Below are 20477 nucleotides of genomic sequence, written 5' to 3'. Positions count from 1 at the left end.
AATTTTGACATAAGAAACAAATAAGGTAAGGAGAAGTTTCTTAAATGTTACTTTCTCAGAAAACTGGGAGAACTTAAACCAGTACTATTAGAGAATATGCAACTGAGACAAGATAAATTGACATTTCATGTGTTTCTAGACCAAGATATATCCTGTTCACATAAGTATTTCTGTTATCACACTGAATGGGATGCCAAAAGGAATGTGATTTCAGACTCTTGTCAGCAGAAATTCAAAATCCGGGTAAATAGTAGCTAGGAAATATACTACCAGTAGCACTTCTTATATAGTCCCTTTCCTTCAGCTCACATTAACCTCTTATCGGTCTAAAACTTGCAAACACAAGTTAAAATACTTCCCTGTCCTATGAAGTGTAAACCTACTGACTTGGATGGGACTATGCACAGTAATAGTATAGACATCAGTACTCCTAACTTGCTAAAATCAAGGACACAGCATTCACTCATATGATTTATAATGAATATAGAGGCTCAAATGATAGAACACAACAAAACAACCAACAGTAAAACCCATGATTTAAAAAAAACAGACTATCTCTTCTGGGGTGGGAAAAAGGGATCAAATGGTAGCACTTGTCTAAGTCTACAATTATTGATCTATTTCTTTAATTTTTTTACAGAGAAAAACAAAACAACCTAAACCCAGGCAAGCCTAACCCACCCCAGGCCCCTTCTCCCACACAGCACCAGCAACTTCCCACCCTCACTTTACTTCTCCCAAGCTTCACAGGACCAGGTGTGTGTTCAGCAACAAGCTGAACTAGATCTGGGAAATGATCGGGCATAGTCCAAAAGAAAGCAAGAGCACGCTCTTCCCTACAGTTACTACTTAACTGGGTAATTTCCCCACCCACCACAGGACCCACCACAGTGGTGCCAAAACAACCTCACAGAGAGGGTACAGGACAAGCGGCCCTTTAGAGACTGAGATGTAAACCAACGCTGCCACTTGGCCACTCAAAGTTCCTGTTCTGCAAAAACACCAATATTCGTTTAGGTGTGAAAGCAGTCTCCTACTGAAGGAATCCCTAAAACAGTGGACCTGCCACAAATTGCACGGTCACAGGAGAATGCAGCCTGTTGGTGAAGCTTAATTTGAGAGAGGCACCTTAGCCGAAGGGAAGCTTCCTTTCTGCAGTCAATGGGATGTCACTGCATACACACTGATTTCATGCACACTGAGCTAAGAATGTGCGTAAATGTTTGCAGGATCAGTATCAAATAACCACATTCCTCTTCAAAAGCTCTCTATATAATCTGCAGGAAGATTCAGACCAATTATATATTTCATGACTAATTATTCTAATTAAACTGACTGGTAGCACATTAGTGATTCAGACAGAAAACAAAATATTCAGACTTTACATTCTCCTCCTCCACACTCCACTGAAATCTCTAATGTGCCTTATGATGTTTTATTTATCTCAACCCAAAGGCAAAAAATACACTGAGCTTTCCCCCAAATAAATTATATCAGCTTCCTCCAGCCTCTTACAAGAAATCTACTCAGTACCGGGAGTTGCTGATGCTGTTTAATGTCATCCTCACTGTTTCACAGTTCCTGTTTATAAAACATTACTATATTGGCATACACTTCCCCGCGCCATTTCCAAGCCACACCGCAAGTACTTGCAAACTGTTACCCTGAGCTGCCTATTGGCAGCTTCTTGTTGTATTGCAGCTACTGTATTAGATGGGTTCTTGCTGGTGGTTCACATCCCAATGAATTTCCAGTGACTTTCTGACTCACCGCTATAGCACCGGCTGCTCACAATCCCGTCTGTGTACGTCTGCAAGGGGCTGACTGCTCTATGGAGAACAGGAGCAAAAATCCCTGTATTTAGGACAGCTACCACCTCTTGCTGAGAATGGACGTCCCCACGTTTTTGTTCTTTTGAAAATAAAACTGAGAAAGGAAATTACTGTCTTGTGTCACTTTATACAAGTGAAGTATCACTATATCCCTGTGTTTGCACAGCGCATTCCAAAAACATCCAGAAAGTCTTCATTAAAGTGAAGCAACTTACGGTTCGAAGCCAAGTGCTCAGGGTAGTAATTTCCAGAATGGAGACTATCTGTGCAGCCACAGTTTCTCTTTTTGCCTATGCTTGATGATAAGCCTTAGTTACATGATGATTCCCTCCTTTCCTGCACCTCATCCCCACTGGTCTGCTGTCTCACATGGGGCACAGCACAGAGCATACTCCCAAATGGAGCACTGGATACAACTGAAGGATTGTTCCTTTCCCCCGCTTTCACCCTGGACAAATCAATACACATAATTTACTGCTGTGCTTGTGAACACTTCACTAATGGTAACACTTTCTTTATATATTGAACTGATGTGGTACAACGGGCTACCTTTACATGCCCGTATTTTCTTTTGAAACTTTTAAATGTCTTCCCGTTGACCTAAGGAACTTCTATGCACAAGCAAAAGAGAATAAATGCATGAAATAAAATGTTTGATAAATCAAAGGAGCCTAGATTTTCTTCCTTGTCTGGGAGGTATACTTCGGGTGGCTGGCCTTGTAAGACCAAGAGGAGAAGATCAAGATCTGCAGCTAAATGTGATTGGGAATTGGAAGTACTTCAAAATCTAAAGAGCTCAGCACCGTTCTGTTCAAATCAATTCCTCACCAAGTACTCAAATAAAAAAAAAAAAAAAAAAAAAGAATTTAAATTACCCTACAAGGTGCTGGCCCAGAGTTCCAATTGCTTCTAAAATAAGATCCAGGTGCTCTTAAAAGTCTAAAGCAGCCTTTTAATTTTAAATTGCTCTTCACTGCATGTGCCATGAATGCTGATCTTTAAAAAGTGTTTCTAAATCAAAACACTCCATATTGCAGAATAATTGGTTTAAAAAAAAAAAAAAAGCTGCAACAGGATAGCTCCAGCCAATTTAAGTGGGAAGCCATGTTTAATATTTTCTCTAAGCAAAAGATTACGAAAAATAATCCATGTGTGTTTTGCTCTCTTTTCTCCGCAGTTCAAATAAAAACTTTCACTCCAGGGTAAGCTACTTCTTCACCTCAGCTATATCAGACTTACTGCTACTCAGAGGCCTATCTTTATGATTATTTATATTATGATAGCACCTAGAGACCTAGATAAGGTTCTTATTATCCTTTGCAAATAAAACAGAAGAGGCATTTCCTGCCCCTAAGAGCTTACATCTAAGTAGTTTATAAACACAAACCACAGCGTGGCAAGCAATAGGGAAAAAAAATAATCACCAGAGCTAAAGGACTACTTTAGGTCTGAGTTTGCATACATATATTTTTAGAATAAAACTGCAATTTGTGAAACTGGATATAAGGTCACTGAAGGGGTTTAAGAGATCTTCTTTAGCAGTGATGGTGAAGAATATGTCCATCACACCTACTGGAATCTGCCACATGAAACATCACTCTGCAGACACACCATGATCAATCACTTTCATACAGAGATATTGCAACTTCTGCAAAAAGGCAAGAGTATCCAACACAAAGATTATCCATCCTGGTATAAACCTCAGTTAAGTATGATCCCACCTGAACTATGTGCCAAGATTTGGGTCCTGTAAGATTATTCCACTGAGAATGAAAACAGGTTACAGTCAGGTAGTTCTGATGTAACTATTTTAAAACATTCATAAAAAAGTCAAATGACCAAAGTTTTTCCTTCTCACAGCCTGTGACGTCCTTTAGACAAATCTCAGATCCAAAAGCCTATTCTCTAGGCTTCTCTTGGGACCACCTACCACTGCTGTCCAGGCTGTAGTAAAGTTTCCACGCTTACTGGTTTTTAGATACAATCTAATTTTCATTCTACATTAGTGTATCTTCCATCTTATCTTGCTTTCCTCTTTTCTCTCGTTCACACCTACATATAATCCCCAAATAAAACTAGATTGAGCCCTTCCAGCCAGATCATTTAGGACTTTCAGTAGCATCCTGTTTGGGCAGAACGAGGTTTCCCAGAGCTGCCATAAAAGAATGCTGGTCACAAAGCGAGATGTAGTCTGGCATTTTGAACACTGGCCGAAGACAATATAGAGCTGTAAGGAAATCAACAATCAAAGTATAAAAAAGCTCAAATAACTGCTTTTGGAACAAACTAATCCACCATAAACATTTCTCTTCAGTACTATGAGAGACACACCAGCCTTCCTCTGTATTTTGTGTAGCAACAGCAACTGCTGGCACAAAGCTGACTTCTAAATGACAAACACAGTATGTAACTCAGCAGTTTACCAACTGTATCTGCATACATGCTATACAACTGCCTCCTTTTCAGCTTTTCCTCCCCACATCTGTAATGCAAGGAAAAGGAAAAGGCAGGCAGATGGTCAGTAAATTACGTATTCTCACCGCAAAGACGCCCAGGAGTAGCCAAATTATACAACAGTTCACAAGAGACATCAAGATAAAAGTGTGTGCTCTTTAAATAGACTGACCTCCAACTCCAGCTGAAATCAGCAGAAAAAGCAGAGTGATACAATGAAGAGAAGAAAAAATAATTAGCCCACATCAGCTGTGCGCCAGTTAAATGGGTAAGAGCACAAGCCTGCTTTGAAAGAGGATATACAGATGGAAAGAGGCATACTATGACGATGTAAACTCTGTGAACTCTATCACTGTACCAGAAGCTTATTTAAAAATATTCCCAACTGATACAATTAAAATGTATTCAAAAATATGGACTTCCTTGGTTTCAAAGTTTATTAAAGATGCACGTATTCCTTCGGGTTCTTAGTATTACCCTTCCAAAAATAACACAAACATAAACCGTTGATACTCTGCTTAGCAGAGAATACGTACAGCATTCTACATTATATAGAAAAGCATCAGGCTTTTGAATAGTTCATTAAAGTGCAATAATGATTCCTTTCATTCTTTAAATCCAAACTATGTGAACTGGAAAGGTTTCCATTATAAGAGAACAGCTCAGAGACAAAAATATCATCTGGTTGCACGAGCTACACTACGCATGTTATTTTCCATTAAAACTGTGACTTGTAACCACCTACTTTCCCAGAGAAAGCAGGGGTACCTGAAGGTCAGGACAAGGCCACTTTAAATCATGACAACATTAGATCAATCCTGAAAAGCAAAGTCTATAAAATAAATTTCAAAAACAAGCACGCAATCCCTGAGAGCACTTTATTTTTGGTGCCAATACTGCAATTTAACGTTGAGCAGCAAATCCACAACCAACCAAAATCTGGGCAAAAATCTCTAGAAGTTAAAAAACAGCATCACATATCAGTTGAATTAAAAGATAACACTTTTGTGTGGAATTTGAGTTGCACGTAGAATTTTAACTTTTGTTAGGGATAAGTCTCACTGTCTATAGCAGCATCAGTTATGATCAACAGTTTCCAATATTATTAGAGAATCTAAATAAATTCCCAGTGAAAAATATAAGTTATATACACAAAAAAGGAAAATTTGGCTGTAACATTTTGGACATGACTTCATCATCAAGCTATTAGGCTAAACATGGAAGAACATCAAGGAAGTCCCACCATCCTGAGAAAGAAGGGATGCTCCTTACAATATACATTAATACCTTCTTTATTAAGAGAAATAGTAAGATTAATACAAAGATGGTCAAGGAACCACTTTGGGATTCATAATAAAGAACCAAAGAAGGAAGTGGACATGGACAGAGCCTCGAACAAAATGAAGCACACATTGGGCTGTAAACAGACTGCTGAAACAGCGGATGGCAACTGACAACATAAGGCAGTAACTTCAAACAGAAAAACAAAGGCATAGGAATTTATATTGTATATTCCTGTGCAGAATAGGATGAACAGAACACGGATGGCAGCTGGCATGCCCAATATAAGCTGGAGAAGTTCAAATACGGTTTTAAACAGCAAATGTCCCTGTCAGTAAAAACGGTTCCTGCAGCCAGGTGGAATCCAAAGGGCAGGCAGGGAATAAGGCAACTGAAACTAGTCCAGTTCACACGGCAGTGACACAGCATAAGCTTTTAAGTTTACACAAGTAACAAGGCTACAGCAGACTAGTCAGCCCTCAAACGGCATTTAAAGTTAAATACAACAAGGTGCAGTGATCATCACAATGTTTCCCTGAAGAAGCATATAGAAGTGATGCAGTGCACTTGGTTCTACACCAGCAACCAGTTCTACACCAACGGCACGCATGAGCTGGCTGATGCAATAGTAAGGCACTAAGTTTTTCCAAATGTCTGAAAAACAGCAACCTCAAACCTCATATTTTTTCCCCTTTGATTAAGTATATCAGGACAAATAAAATTACCGCAATGGATAGTTTTCTGCCTCGAAAAAACTAAAATCCTGGATTGGGGGTGAATAAAAACTGAGCATCTCACAAAATGATGAGCTTTACCTCAGAGAGTTGCCGTTAATATTTTATGATGAATTTCAACCTAAATTGTAAAGAAACTGGCTGAACAATATACTGTATGTCTTTGAACTTAGAAATTATTGATAGGGAGCTACAGCAGTGATTCCAGTTCCAATGACTTACATGCTTTTCCAGAGGAGACTTTAAACCAAGAATTGGCTTATCCCATATTTTTATTTTGCCATCATTAAGGGTGACATTTTGAAAAAAAGGCAGGTAAATTTGTCAAGCCAGGTCACCAAAGCAACCTACACCCAAATAGACTTTGTATAGACTGTCCACAGTGCCCTCAACTTTTCTTAGCAAGTAAGCACCTTTGCAGAGCCAAGACTGGCAAAAGCTGCTTGCTCTGCTGTCAGCGGCAGTGGTGTGATGGTGGCTGCAGCCATTCCAAGCCTTCTGCCAGGAATAGGGGATTTTTTCAGCCCTGTTGCTTTACTCCTGTAGTCTCTTACGAGTTTACACATGCTACTGTCTGAGATCCTCTTTTGGAGAAGGCAAAGGGTAGTAAAAGAAACAAAAGCAGAAATCATGATTCTGATGTTTTACTTAGACATAAGCTTAGCTTCCAAAGAGAAAATGAGAAATACCTAAAGCAAAGCTGTAAGGAAAGCACAAGAACACCATTTCACGCAGTGAGGTAGTCTGCAAGCTGTGAGCTGATGGGCAAAAAGCCCCCTTTTTTGACAAGTAAGATTCAAAAGAGGGTATGGAGGCTGTAATTTATCTAGAAAAAAAAAAAGGGCATGGGAAGGTGTAATTTAATCTCGAAATACACTCTGGCTTTGTATTCTGCTTTGTTTACGCTCTGGGCACCCACCAGCAACACACGCAAGATGAATACCATAAACATTTTAAGAAATCTCAATACAGAAATATGCAGATAATTGATGCAATGTAGCTCTGCTTGGATTTCATGGTTTTTATATGCAAAATTATAAAGTTTTCCAGGGGGGAAAGAAAAAAAAAAAAGTAAATCTATGCCATTGTTTAAAGATTAAAAAAAAAAATCATGCAAAGGCTGAAAATATCAGTTAACAGATAAGGTCAGCACATCTATATGGAAATGTAGTTTGGACACTTCAATTCTTAGTTAGATTTCACAAAGTCCCTGAAATCCGATTCTGGCCTGATTACAACATAACTAATACAATATATTTCTAAGCTACTACCAAACATGAGGGAAGCAGAAGCTGAAAAACAGCAGTTCCAGTGAAATTGCTTTTACTTTCCTTTGCATAAATTTAAACTCCAACAATTCATATCAACAGCACGTTGTCCTGTCAGGCACTGGTTTTAAACCAAACCAGCTTGATGAATTTGGTGTCCCTGGTCAATCAATATTTGAATGGAAGACTTTTCAAAGAACATTAGCAGTTTTACTAACTCAGTTATTCTCAGAGTTTCATAACTGCTAAAAAATTCATGAAAATTCTTATTAGGCCCTAAAGCCCCTCCCAGTAAAAGCAGAAGAGGTTTAAGTTGCTGGTAATCCCTCAGTCCCCTTCTGATGCTATAGGTTAAGAATTAGCGTACCGAATCAATCAAGTGAATTATCTACTTACAAACCAGGTCCAAAGATTCCTGTTTACTGTAGGTTTATCATGATCTGCCAGACTACTAAAGTCAAGTCAGGCTTAAAAATCTGTCCTGGAGATATGTGAAGTTTGTGTATCTGTAATAAGTAGCTCATGAGAGGCAGACATATCACTGAGCTAATCCGAAATGTACATCTGCCTGCCCGTGATAAAAGCAGCCTTAGACTCTTCATCTAAGTTTAAAACATTACATATCTGATGGATAGATAATTAAACTGCATGGAAAGAGGGCAAAAGAAGAAAAAATGTATTCTTTTGAATGTTGGGCTGCTGGTGGCAGTATGGCAACTGCTCCCATTCAGAACTGTAGCAATTTTCCTTTTGGTTGATGCCAGTCAACACAGTCAAGATATGCTTAATGCTAAGGGTAGTGATAATGCATCCCCCCACTTCACAGACTGGAGCTGCATTTCTGGAAAGTTCTCCCTAAGGCTGTTCAACCACATGAGCTACTGGTTTTCTGTGCTACCTCTTCACCCCTTCATCAGGAATCAAAACTTTTTTTTTTTTTTTTTTTTTAAAGTAGCAGTAGCATTTGTCTAATTATTTCTCATATTTTTGTTATCAGCTCTGGTTTCCTTTACTTGCTGAATGCCTCTGAAAAAGTTCTTCTGAGGATCTATGCCTGCAAAATCCTAGTACAGTTTTGCATGAGAAAACATATCTCATCTTTTATTTTATAATCTCTGCTTTAATTCCCAAGTGAAAGGGAGAGATGCAAGCTATTTCTTAAGCTCATCCTTCATGGCTGTCAATTCTTTTATCTTGACCTGGAAATGAGCCACAATTGAAGGTTTCCCATCACCTGTATATTCTCAGTCCACATTACCTTGTCTCTGCCCCACAGGGCCACATGAAAACAAAGACACATCTTCCCTTTAAGCAGCTCTACCTGATGAGGCCATCATTCTGCTTAAAGGCTGTCCTTACACGCTTGTGTACAGAAAAGCTCAAATGTCTTTTTTTGTACTATCTGGGATTACTGCTATAGATTTTAGAGGAAGGCTGATTGCTTTCTGCAGTAGAAGAAAATAATCACTCTCGGCTAGCCACAGAAAGGAGGGTATTTGCAAGTCCTCAGATATATTCCTTATCTTCTGGATAATATGAAGACTACTAATACTAAATACCATAGACCAGTATTCAGTATTCAGTATTCTTATAGGTGTGACAGACAACTTCATATCTTTTCTATAAACCTAGAAATTGTGACAGATAACCAAGCCAGTTATCAGTGTTAAGAAAGCAGTAGGAGCCCTTTAAGCCTTCCTTTTCCTGGTATCTTCCTGAGATAATTATGAAAACATTTTTAATGGTCTCTTATTTTTTTTTTTTTTAACCCTACTCATACAACAAAACTGCAAGGCTTGACCTGGTTTTGAAAAGCAAATATTAGAAACCTCTTGTTTTATTAATATGACTGGGAACACTGTTAAAGAGTCACAGCTTTCATGGAAAGTTATCCTGAGAAAAAGTTGTGAAAAGTTAATAAAGCATGAATTGAGAAGCAGGAAACAGACAGCACGGCTAAGGGCAGTATTTGCAAGCGCATCTTCAGATCATTAGAAATACTGATGAAATAATAACAAAGAAATATTCACAACCTGGGGGGCTTGCAAAAACACTGTTTTGCACTAATTGAAGATGGCCACTGTACTATGGTTATATAGAAATTTTTCACAAGAAACAGAGTTTTTCAATCATTTCCACAGTCTCGGATCAACTGGAATCTGAAACAGGATGTAAACAAGGAAGTACAGGTCATTCAGATTTTCATGTAAACTAGGACAGTATTACACTGATTTTTAAGCTGGCAGCTAGTGCCTAACATCAAAAAATGACTATGCGGTCCCACAAGTCTTTTGATTCTTTCATTTCCATGGCTCTCCCAGAGGCTGATTTACCAGGCAGAAGGCTCCTGGAAATTGGTCCCAGCAGCAGATCTTCCCAGTAGAGAATGCTCCAGGCCACAGGATCAGGGACAGACTATGTAGCTTTTACCACATCTCTACAGAAGTGCATCTTCCTGACTTCCAAGGAGTACACTTGGTTTTATTAATTTATGTAAACTATAAGAAAAAACCCTTCACTCTGCTATGACAAGACGACAGGGACCTGAAGAGATTTAGTTGAACAGATACAGCCAGAAGTCAGTCTCCAGCTGCGGCAGTGGATCCCACAGCTCTGGTAGAGAGCAGGCAGGCAGCCCAAACATGACCATTCTCTGTAAGAAAACAGACTTCTGCAACGCGATTTCTCTTTCTCTTCTTTGCACACGCATTACATTTCACAAACTGCACTACAGAGGCAGAAAATGCTGTTTGAGCTAGTGGAACATTATGATAGTTCATATATATTGACTCAAAGTGACAGCATTTGACTTCAGTTGAGACAATGTCTGATTCGAATGAGTTTAAGTTTAAAGGCTACTTGATTTAAAAAGACGGAAAAAAAAGCACTGTGGCTATTCTTAAATGCTGAGACAAGGATGAGGCTCAAGAGAAAACAGCAGTGATGGATAAAAGCAAAAAAGACTTATTATAAAATGGATTTAAAATAAATAGTCACTTATTACTACCTGGGGCATAAAAAGAGAAATCTCATCAAAACCTAATGATGTTCATGTTTCTGAACTGGGCACAAGAGGAAAAAATTCCCAGTACCAGCTTCTAATCAAATATTTGCCAACACAAAAGATTTACAGCCATTAGTTTTCAGACCTCTGACTTTGTTTAAGTAGTTGGAAAAGACCTGGGAGAGGAAGATAGTTGTCTGTCTTCTTAAAAAGAAGGGTAATATAAAATGCAATTCTGTGTTTTGAGTTCATGCATGTATATTTGTAAAAATGTACTCAGTACATAGCAGTTGAACAGAATATTATGAAATATGTTCCGTAGGATATGGAGGAAAACTTCACAGTAGATTCCCTCCTGCCTTCTTTAGAACGAAATGGTCTTTCAAATAGCATGTACTTTTTAAATACACGTGTAAGGCTAAGAAATTACAAGGAAAGATACCAAGTCTGTTTTTCTCAGAAGACAGCTGGTGATTTGCTGTCATCATCAGGGCTTTCCTCTGCTTAAGTTGTTGTAGAACAGGACCACGTCCATGTGGAGAACTTTTCCTTTTCCGTAAAGAGTTAACAACAGGAGTTCTTCAACAGCAAACCCTTGGAAGAGAGGATACTTCCAAAATATTAAGGCTTGGAAAGTAAAATATCCAATTAGATGAATTCAGGCTGAGAATGGACAGAGATAAAATATTCAATTAGCCTGCAGCCTGACCCTGCAGCCTTCCAGTGGTGTTTGAAAAAGATGAGCTGTCTTTGGCATTCGCACCACACAGACTTCAGGGAGATTTACCAGCAGCAGAAAGCAGAAGCTAAAAGCAAATCTTGGCAGCAGAGGTTACCACGTACTCTTGAGCAAAGAAGCATTCATTAGCATCAACATGCACTTAACAAAAAAAAGAAGAAAGGAAAGTACAATACTGAATTATGAGGGTACGATAGACTATAAAACCATATACACAGTCATATTGCTGTGGCGTAAATGAAATTACAGCTTTCCATTTGATGAGTTAGAACAAGAGGGCTTTACTGCCACCTGAAAAACTCTTAAGCATTATCTTCTAGTAATACTCCTTGGGAAATTAATACAGCAGGACTGCTCCCATTTCTTCTTATGTTCAAAGGTCAGCAATCAGCACTTGTGCTAACAGATCATCACTTGCAATATATGCAGGGCACAGATCGGTGTACAAGACTAAGTGCTCCAATGACGTGAGAGATCTGGACAGTCGGGGTCAATAAACTAGATTGCCAGCTCCAAGTCAGGAATGGTAGAACCTTGGCCTCATGGTGGCTTAATTAGAAAAGAATCTCATTGCTCGTCTTTTCTGATGAAGGTCTTGATCATTTCACTTACAGACTCAATTCTTCCCTGTTAGCTTTCACCAACCAAGATTTGCATGAATCCAAAAGTATTTTCAGTAAGTCTGGCATTTCATTGAAGACTTTGTCCTAAGCTTTGGCCAGAGCAAATGCAGGTAGCATTTCCAATTATCACCCCCATTCTACATCTAGAAGAGAAGAAACCCAAAATCTGCAACTGAATCAGAAGTTTCTTCACAATGAGAAAAGCTAACTTCATAATATATTCATATTCAGTGAAAGAGCCTCCCTGCCACCAAATTGAGCATAACGTGATACAAAACATCTCATCGGAAATTTGTAACTCCATTTGTATGTCAGAAAACAATCTTCATGAGTTGGTATGTTCATCTTACTGCTACCTCATTACTTACAATTAATTTTGTACAGGATGTCTGTTCACCAAGTTGAAATCTTATAGTGAAATCAGAAAAAATATCTAGAATCTGCTCTAGCATTGACTAATATTTAAAAAGAAAAATCCAAAAAGCCAACAAACATCCAATAGACCAGTCCATTGTGAAGCCTTGTAGCTCTTTAAAGCAGAGAATAAATCCCAAATCACTGCTTGAAAATCCCTATGGGAATACAGCAATAGCTTTTGGCTCTGCATCTCTAAAATATTCTGAAATGAAAGTGGTTCAAATAACCAACCAATCTAATCCATGTTCCATTTTGGGATAGATACACTTAATCTTCAAAATACAGGACATAATAGTTGCCTTCTTATATAGTCATAGACAAATCGTAAGACTAAAATCTGAAATGGCATTGAGAAAATGAATAGGGATTTTCCCAGTGTCTCCTCCAACACAGGAACAAGGGACTTAAAATGAATCAGCAAGTGGCAAGTTCAAAAAATACAATACTACTTTATTCAACCAACACTTAAGCTCCAGATCTCTATGCCCCAGGATATAATGAAATTTACTTTTTAAATTATTTGAACAAAGTTATGGAAGATAAATTTACCAACATTTTTTCATTACAAAGACACAAATTCTTGTTTAAGAACTCCCTGAGATGCAGATTGGCAGAGAAAGGTGGAAAGACACTTTTATATTTCCATGATCTCACACATCTTCATGGTCACCAACTAGCAGATGTGAGATGAGGTTAGGCAGGCTTTGAGTCTGATTTTGTACGGCTGCTAGCGGTGGTAGTTCTTGTTTCTGATCATTAAACTTTCAGTTCCATCCAAATGCTTCATCTGTTACTCTGTTCATCTACATAAACTGAAAAAGATGCATCTCTTAGGATTTATTTATATGTGTAATTTTTTCCCCATCTTCACAGTGCTTTTGTAGTTATTTTGGAACAGTTTGGTAGAGTCACAGAACATGTCAACCCACAGACTCCCCTATTTCATGGCTTGTTGGCTTCTGCAGTGGGCTGTAACAGCCACAGATGGATAACATGAGAGAGACTTTTGGGTATCTATGGAAACAAGTGGCTGAAGTCTGCCTCAAGGTCCTCTCTTCAGATCCTTCCCCCATGCTAGGGAGAGGCAGGGAATCTCCTCCACCCTCCAATATGCAGAGGAGGAAAACAAGGCAGCAGGTGCTGGGATTGGAAATGGGGAGCTGAGGCAGATGAGGAGGCAGAGGAAGAAGGATGCTAGGATTAATTCAGAAATGAAGCGAGAGAGCGGGCCTAAGGGGAAAGATGAAGATGAAGAGCAAGACTGTGTCCTTCCTATAGCTTGATTCCTAGGTAGTCTGTTTAGTAGGCTCCACCTGTATTCTACACAATAATTAGTTCAATGCATTTCCAAGCTAACCAGTCTCTACTGTCTGTTTGCATGAAGGTCTGTGCGGATCTGCAGGGTTAGTGCTCAATGAAAAAGAAAAAAGGAAAACTCAGTTTTGTCTTTTTAAACATGCCAAGCCCATCCTTGAAATCAAATGTCATGCTAAGTGGCAAGTGAATTCCTTTTATTTTGAAAACACTGAAATGAAAAGTTGTGGGTTTGCTCAACAGTTTTATCAAGACTCACTAAGTTCCACCAAATCTGTGATCTCAGTCAACATTTTAATGACAAAAACCTATTTCCATCAACAAACTATTCAACAAAAAAAAAAATTCACTCAATTCCATCAACATGAATTTTAGCAACTGTATGTTGTCTCTGGGTGCTGCTTTATTTGCTCTGCAGTTACTTCAAGTTTAATAAAAACTTAGGGAAAAAAGCAAAAACTCTGGCTATTCAAATCCACAAACTAGCAGAGACTTTATGTCCTGCTGCAGAAAGCTGTAAGAATGCAGCTATAGGAAGCCCTCCTTCATTTCAAAACATGGCTTCTGTCTTTCTGAACTCCTCTTCTCTTTTCATACAGATGTTCCATGTGGCTACATCAGGCTATATCACACCTCCTGATCCCATGGAAATCTTTCACAACCAGACACAGCTCAGCAACTTACTCAACTTTCAAAACAGTATGTATACTTGCCATATGCAGATGATAACCTGTGAACAGGTCCAAGCTACGTTCTTAGGAATAAGAAGTTAGTGAGAATTTCAGTGCTAGCACACCTCAGCTGAAGACTGCAGTGTTATATGCAATTAACATTTATTACACAATGATATTCACACTGCAGGTGGGTAAAATAATAATTGGAGCAAAGGAATTTATCATCACGTGCCTTTGCCTGATTCTGCTACTCCACTCAGCCACTCATTCACCAGTGAAACCTAGTTCAGTAATTAGACCCCCTTAACACATTCAAATCAATATGGAAAACCCTTCATCCAATTATTATCTTTAACAAACAGTTTAAGTACAACATTTGGCCACCCTGCAAGTGTACCTGCCTAAAACTACGGCCAGAAGAGCTAAAATTCAGCCCTAGATCAGCAAATTGTCTTTTATCACATATGGATAGCATATGTACTATGCTATGGATAGCATAATCTTAAATTCTGCTATATCACACCCTGTCATCTCAGGCTAAAAATACAAACTTCATGGGAGAGAAAAAGTAAACTGCTGATTTTCCTGGGAGACACAATATATTGGTTTAATTCTAGATTGGTGGAGATAGTGCTTTTCAGACAGCATCAACATCCATACACAGAGAAATGTGGGAGGGGAGGTACGTGTGCACATTCGTGCATGTGCGCATGCGGGTTTGTTTATAGGGAAACATCTACCCAGACAGGAAGAGAAAAACAGAAAGCATATCAGGGCCAGAATTGAGGTCAACACTGAGACTTCTCTGAGTACTTGTCCATGTCCTGCCGGTTTTCCTAATGGTTTCACACCTGAGGAGTAACGTGGGCATCCTCAAATGACCCTGGGAACTGACCCAGGGAATTACAGGCACATTAACCTCACCTCGATTCCTGGAAAGGTGATTGAGCAGTTAATCCTGGAAACCATTTCCAGGCACATTAAGGACTAGAAAATCATCAGGAGTAGTCAACATGGCTTTACCAAGGCAAAGTCATGCTTGATCAACTTGACAAACTCAATGATGAAGTGACTGGTCTGGTAGATGAGGGGAGGAGAGCAGTGGATATCATCTACCTGGACTTCAGTAAGGACTTTGACACAGTTTCCCGTAAGATTCTCATAGAGAAGCTGCTGATGTGCGGGCCAGCTGAGCAGGCAGTGAGGTGGACTGAAAACTGTCCAAATGGCTGAGCTCAGAGGCTGGTAATCAGCAGTGCAAAGTCTAGTTGGAAGCTAGTGACAAGCAGTGTACCACAGGGATCAATACAGAATCCAGTCCTGTTTAACATCTTCATTAACGATCCTGATGATGGGGCAGAGTGTACCCTCAGCAAGTTTGCAGATGACATCAAACTGGAAGGAGAGGCTGATATGCCAGAGCGCTGCCATCTAGAGGGACCTTGACAGGCTGGAGGAATGAGCCACAGGAACCTGATGAAGTTCAGTGGGAAGTGCAGAGCCCTACCCTCGCAGAGGAATAACCCCATGCACCATCACAGGCTGAGGGTTACAACCAGCTGGAACACAACTTTGCAGAAAAGGACCTGGGGGTCCCAGTGGGCACCAAGTTGAACACAAGCCAGCAATGCGCCCCTGTGGCAAAGGCACTTGGTATCCTTGGCTGCATTAGACAAAGTATTGATAGAAGATCAAGGGAGGTGATCCTTCTCCTCGATTCAGTACGGGTGAGGCCAAACGTGGAGCACTCAGGGGGGATCTTATCAATGTATACAAATACCTGAAGGGAGGAAACAAAGAAGGCAGAGCCAGGCTTCTTTTCAGTGGTAGCCAGCACCAGGACCAGAACCAATGGGCACCAGCTGAAGCACAGGAGGTTCCCTGTGAACGTCAGGAAACCCTTTTTTACTGTGAGGGTGACCAAGCACTGGCACAGCTTGCCCAGGGGGGTTGTAGAGTCCCTCTCCTTAGATATATTCAAAAACCATCTGACACAGTCCTGGGCAACTGGCTCCAGAAGCCCCTGCTGGCGCAGTGGGGTTGGACCGGATGATCTCTAGAGGTCCCTTCCAACCCCACCCATTCTGTGACTGAAAAAACAACCAAAACACACAAACCAGAAAAACAACCACATTTAAAAAAAAAATACATATGTGCCATTTCCAATCTCTGGAAACAGCACCTACCCAACAGCATGGATATTTTCATTCTATATTTATATGCGTGGGTGCATAATTTAAACAAACACATATGCACACACAGTACAGCAGAACTGAAAAAAAATTCTCCTCAGCAACAGGCTGACATGTTTTATCAAACAGATAAAAGAGACACATATGTGTCTTCCCAGAGACACATACGCACAAATTTCTCGGTTTCAGGGATAGTCTGCAACTGTAAAGTGAATCCATCACATCCTAGTGTCTCTAATAGCATGCACAATGCTATCCCATCAACTTAAGCCCACCAGCTTCAGCTGCATCTGGCCCAGTATGGGCTGGGCAGTCAGTCCTCTGTACCTTCTATAACTTTCAACAGCACCTGTTTGCAAGAGCACAGCCATATACAGGCTACAAACCTGTATGTCAGGCACCTTCAACCCAGCTGCTGCCTGTTCGTAAAACCTCCACACAACCAGAACACGTGATCAGTACACGTGTCAGTCATACTGGATTTTGCTACAGTCTGTTTGGAGACATCCAACTTACAAAAGGTTTAAGACATATGGAAATTCAAGAAAAGTTCGTGAAGTCACTAAACCCATAGATGCAAAACTTTCCACTGCTTTTTGGGTTGTCATTTAGTGATTTCTATGTTGAGTATACTCACTTCACTGCTAACTAAATTTTTAAAAAAATTATTAGTCTGTTGGCTGTCTCAGGTATTGCTGGATCATTGATTGTCATCAGCAAAAGATTCTTCCAGCCAAATTATGTCTTCAGCTATACCTGAGTGACTCTGCTCAATTTAGCTCAGCGATTGGAACTTAATTAAAAAGTCTGTTGAGAATGCGTGGGCTAGAATAGGTAAAGGTTTAGCATGTCAGACCTGTATTAGCTTTGCAGCGCTGATAGGAAAATGAACTAATAAAAACTTTTTGTTCATACTAAAATGAATACCCTGGACTTTCATTAGACAGTAGGAACAACTGACGTAAGATGAGAATTGTATCAGTGAACAGATCTGTTCTGCAAGAATTACTCCATTCAGACAATCACTTTGCAAATTAAAAACCACATCAAATACAGGGAAACTCCATTGCAATGTAAGAATATATATCTTAAAGCTACTTACCCTGCTCATAACCAGCCACAGACAAACTGCGTGAAATGCACTCAAAGTTACTCAGGGAACTGAAATGGCCCAAAAGATTGCAGTCTGTCCTTTTCAAACAGGGCCATTTCACTTATTTTGACCTTTAATCCATTGCTTGGTTAATTTCAACTGTTTGAGTGACTACATACAGTGCAGCTAAGTGCTCCTTTCCACTTAGCTAGCTAGAATTACCTTTTTTTAGGCTATTATATCATCTTAAATTTCAATTACATGAAGACACCGATTTTGTAGCACTAGGACAATCATGAGAGTTGTATTTCTACTCATAGACTGGTTTTCTACCAGGAACCTATCTAATGGTTCCACAACAGTGAACTAAGAAAAGACAAAGACTGACACCAAAAAACCTTAAGTTTGCTATGCTGGTGCCAACCCTACACTGGAAAAATTTCAGAGGTCCATAGGTCAAACCTACGCTATTGGAATAACTGGAACAAAACCCACAAAATCTGACAGACTAGGCTGAAAACGCTGAATTAAAAAACTCACCAATTTAGGATTTTGCTTTTTGCATATGCTCATAGCTATTACTATTTTTACCTTCTGATAGATAACACAATCTTATTCTGAATGTTAAAACTGTTGAAAAGAGAGGGATGAATTCTCACTCAAAATAAGAACTGGATTTAATACATTCCAAATTTTCTCATCCGTACGTTCCATTAAAACTCACACCTTTTAGCTTGATTAACCACAAATACTGAAGTGTAACTTTTAGGTAAAATAACCACCAAGGTTTCATTTTAAATATTCCATTCTAATGTTCTTTATTTACTATTTGCATGTCTCTAAGACATCCTGTTTCCATTTATCAATCAAGTGCTTTCTAAGATTAGGTAAAATGACACGAAGTGAGATTTTAATCAAACATGCAATCTGCACGTAACGCAAATTGATAAGGCAAATGCATTAGTTTAAGTTACTAACTTCAACTGCGAATCCAACTGTAATGCTCAAAATTTGCAAATCAAACTACTCTGTCACCAAATTCCTCCATTATTACTCCAGCATTTCTCCTCTTTAGATTGGAAAGTATGATGGTCGCTATCATTATCACTCCTATTTTATAGCTTTTATGGAACAAGGGCCTAAAGGGAAAAGTTTTATGATGCTTCATTCTTTAATCATCTTCATTTTTAATCTAGACTACAAAGAAAAGTTCAAAGTATCATTAAAAGTCTGATTCAAAGTGTATTAGAGTTAATGAAAAATCTCTCTTCAGTCTTACAAGATTATGCCACAGGCTTCAAATTGCTGCTGCTTTTTATTGTTCTTGCTATTTGAATTTTGCCTCCATTTCTCTATGCCATTCTAAAGCATCAGAACAATCATTTTTATTTTATTAAACACTCACCTCAAACCACTGGCCATGCGACTGCATTTTAAGGATGACACAAGGATCTGGTTTTGAGAGGGCATCCCTGTCTGATATGCCTTTGCATGCAACTCGCAGCTCCACCTTAGTCAGGCATGGACTGTTAAAAATTCCCAGCGTGTTGGCTGCTGATTCATAGATGTTGCTCATTTTCTGCATTCCTTTTTCTGAAAGAGAGAAGAGGTCCATTAAGAACAGTGCATGCACAGTACGGTCCTTGCTTCCATGCAGAAGCCAATGCGATGTTCTGCGAGGCAATGGGACCCCATAACTGTGAATGAGATCCAGAGCCAGAGAGGAAAAAACAAAATCAAAGGAATAGCTATGGAAAAAAGAAAGACATCATCTTGTATGTTTAGAAATTAGTCAACTTCAGAACGAAACTTTCCACCATGCCCCTGAACTCTGGGGCTGAACCTTGACTTCCAGCTCTGTTCCTGCTAATAAAGCCGAGTTTCCCCAGGCCAGAGGACAGACAAGACAGTAATTCAGAATTTCTCCTGATAACACCTTATTCTAGTAACAAGGCTAAATTAAATTTGTTCAGCACTCCTTCAATCTGCTTTTATTTCTCCATACTCCATCTAAAAAGCATGTACTTCATCTTACACAAACTTTGTGTGTAAATGCCGTAGAAGGCCCCCTTCATATCAACCTTAAATTCCAAAATACATTTCACACTCTATTTCCACACTTACTGCAGAAGATTATCTCCCTCCACACCTAAGCAAGTAGTCAAGATTGATGGCTAAAGCAGAAGGGCAGGATATTTATGCTGGCAAATCTTGTTGTCGTACAATGTCTGCTCTTTTGGGTCAAGAATCACAGTTCCATGAACACAGATGGCGGGAACAGTGGGAACTTCTGGCCGTTACTCCATTACAAACACTACCAATCTCGAAACTCAAGCCTTTGCTGTCAACAGAAGCAACAAAAAACATTTTTAAACACAGAACTTAGCAAAAATCACTAAATGATAATTTTTTGCCGCAATAAAGAATATGGGAACACTTTAATTTGCTCTCCTAATACAAGGATTAGTGCCTTCACCCCCTTCACCCCATACATAAGAGCTTCAAAAAAGTAATTTCATACTTTTAGAGGGCAGATTTCTCTTACCAGATTATCAACAGATTTTTCTGCAGTCTGCTTCAAACCTCTTCACTGTCACTTCCACAACACCCCATTCTCAGAGATTAATGATTTTTGAGAATTGATTTGATAAAAGTTAAATTTTGGTGATTTGGAAAGTGAAGTTTTATTTCCCCAACTTTGAGAAGTTAAAAATAAAAACAAAAACCTCAAAAACCACATTTTCAGAATATCCAGTCTCCCTGTGAATTATAAAGAGAAAAACAGAAAGGTATTTCTGAATTCAGAGTAAGATTTGGCAATGCGGTCCGGACCTCTAATACAGACGGATAAA

General features: G+C 39.2%; 1 protein-coding gene across 1 annotated transcript in view; it reads right to left on the bottom strand.

The window, feature by feature from the left end:
- CPNE4 (copine 4) overlaps positions 1-19210 on the bottom strand; it is a 194790-nt gene extending 175580 nt beyond the window's left edge. The window contains exon 1 of the mRNA XM_074150995.1: positions 19031-19210. Coding sequence (XP_074007096.1) covers positions 19031-19210 — 180 coding nt within the window. The remainder of the gene's footprint in view (positions 1-19030) is intronic.
- Between the last annotated feature and the right edge of the window lie 1267 nt (positions 19211-20477).

The sequence above is a fragment of the Numenius arquata genome, chromosome 7, assembly GCF_964106895.1.
Source record: "Numenius arquata chromosome 7, bNumArq3.hap1.1, whole genome shotgun sequence".
NCBI lineage: Eukaryota > Metazoa > Chordata > Aves > Charadriiformes > Scolopacidae > Numenius > Numenius arquata.
The sequence above is the reverse complement of the archived record's forward strand: the minus strand, read 5'-3'. Positions and strand labels throughout refer to the sequence as shown.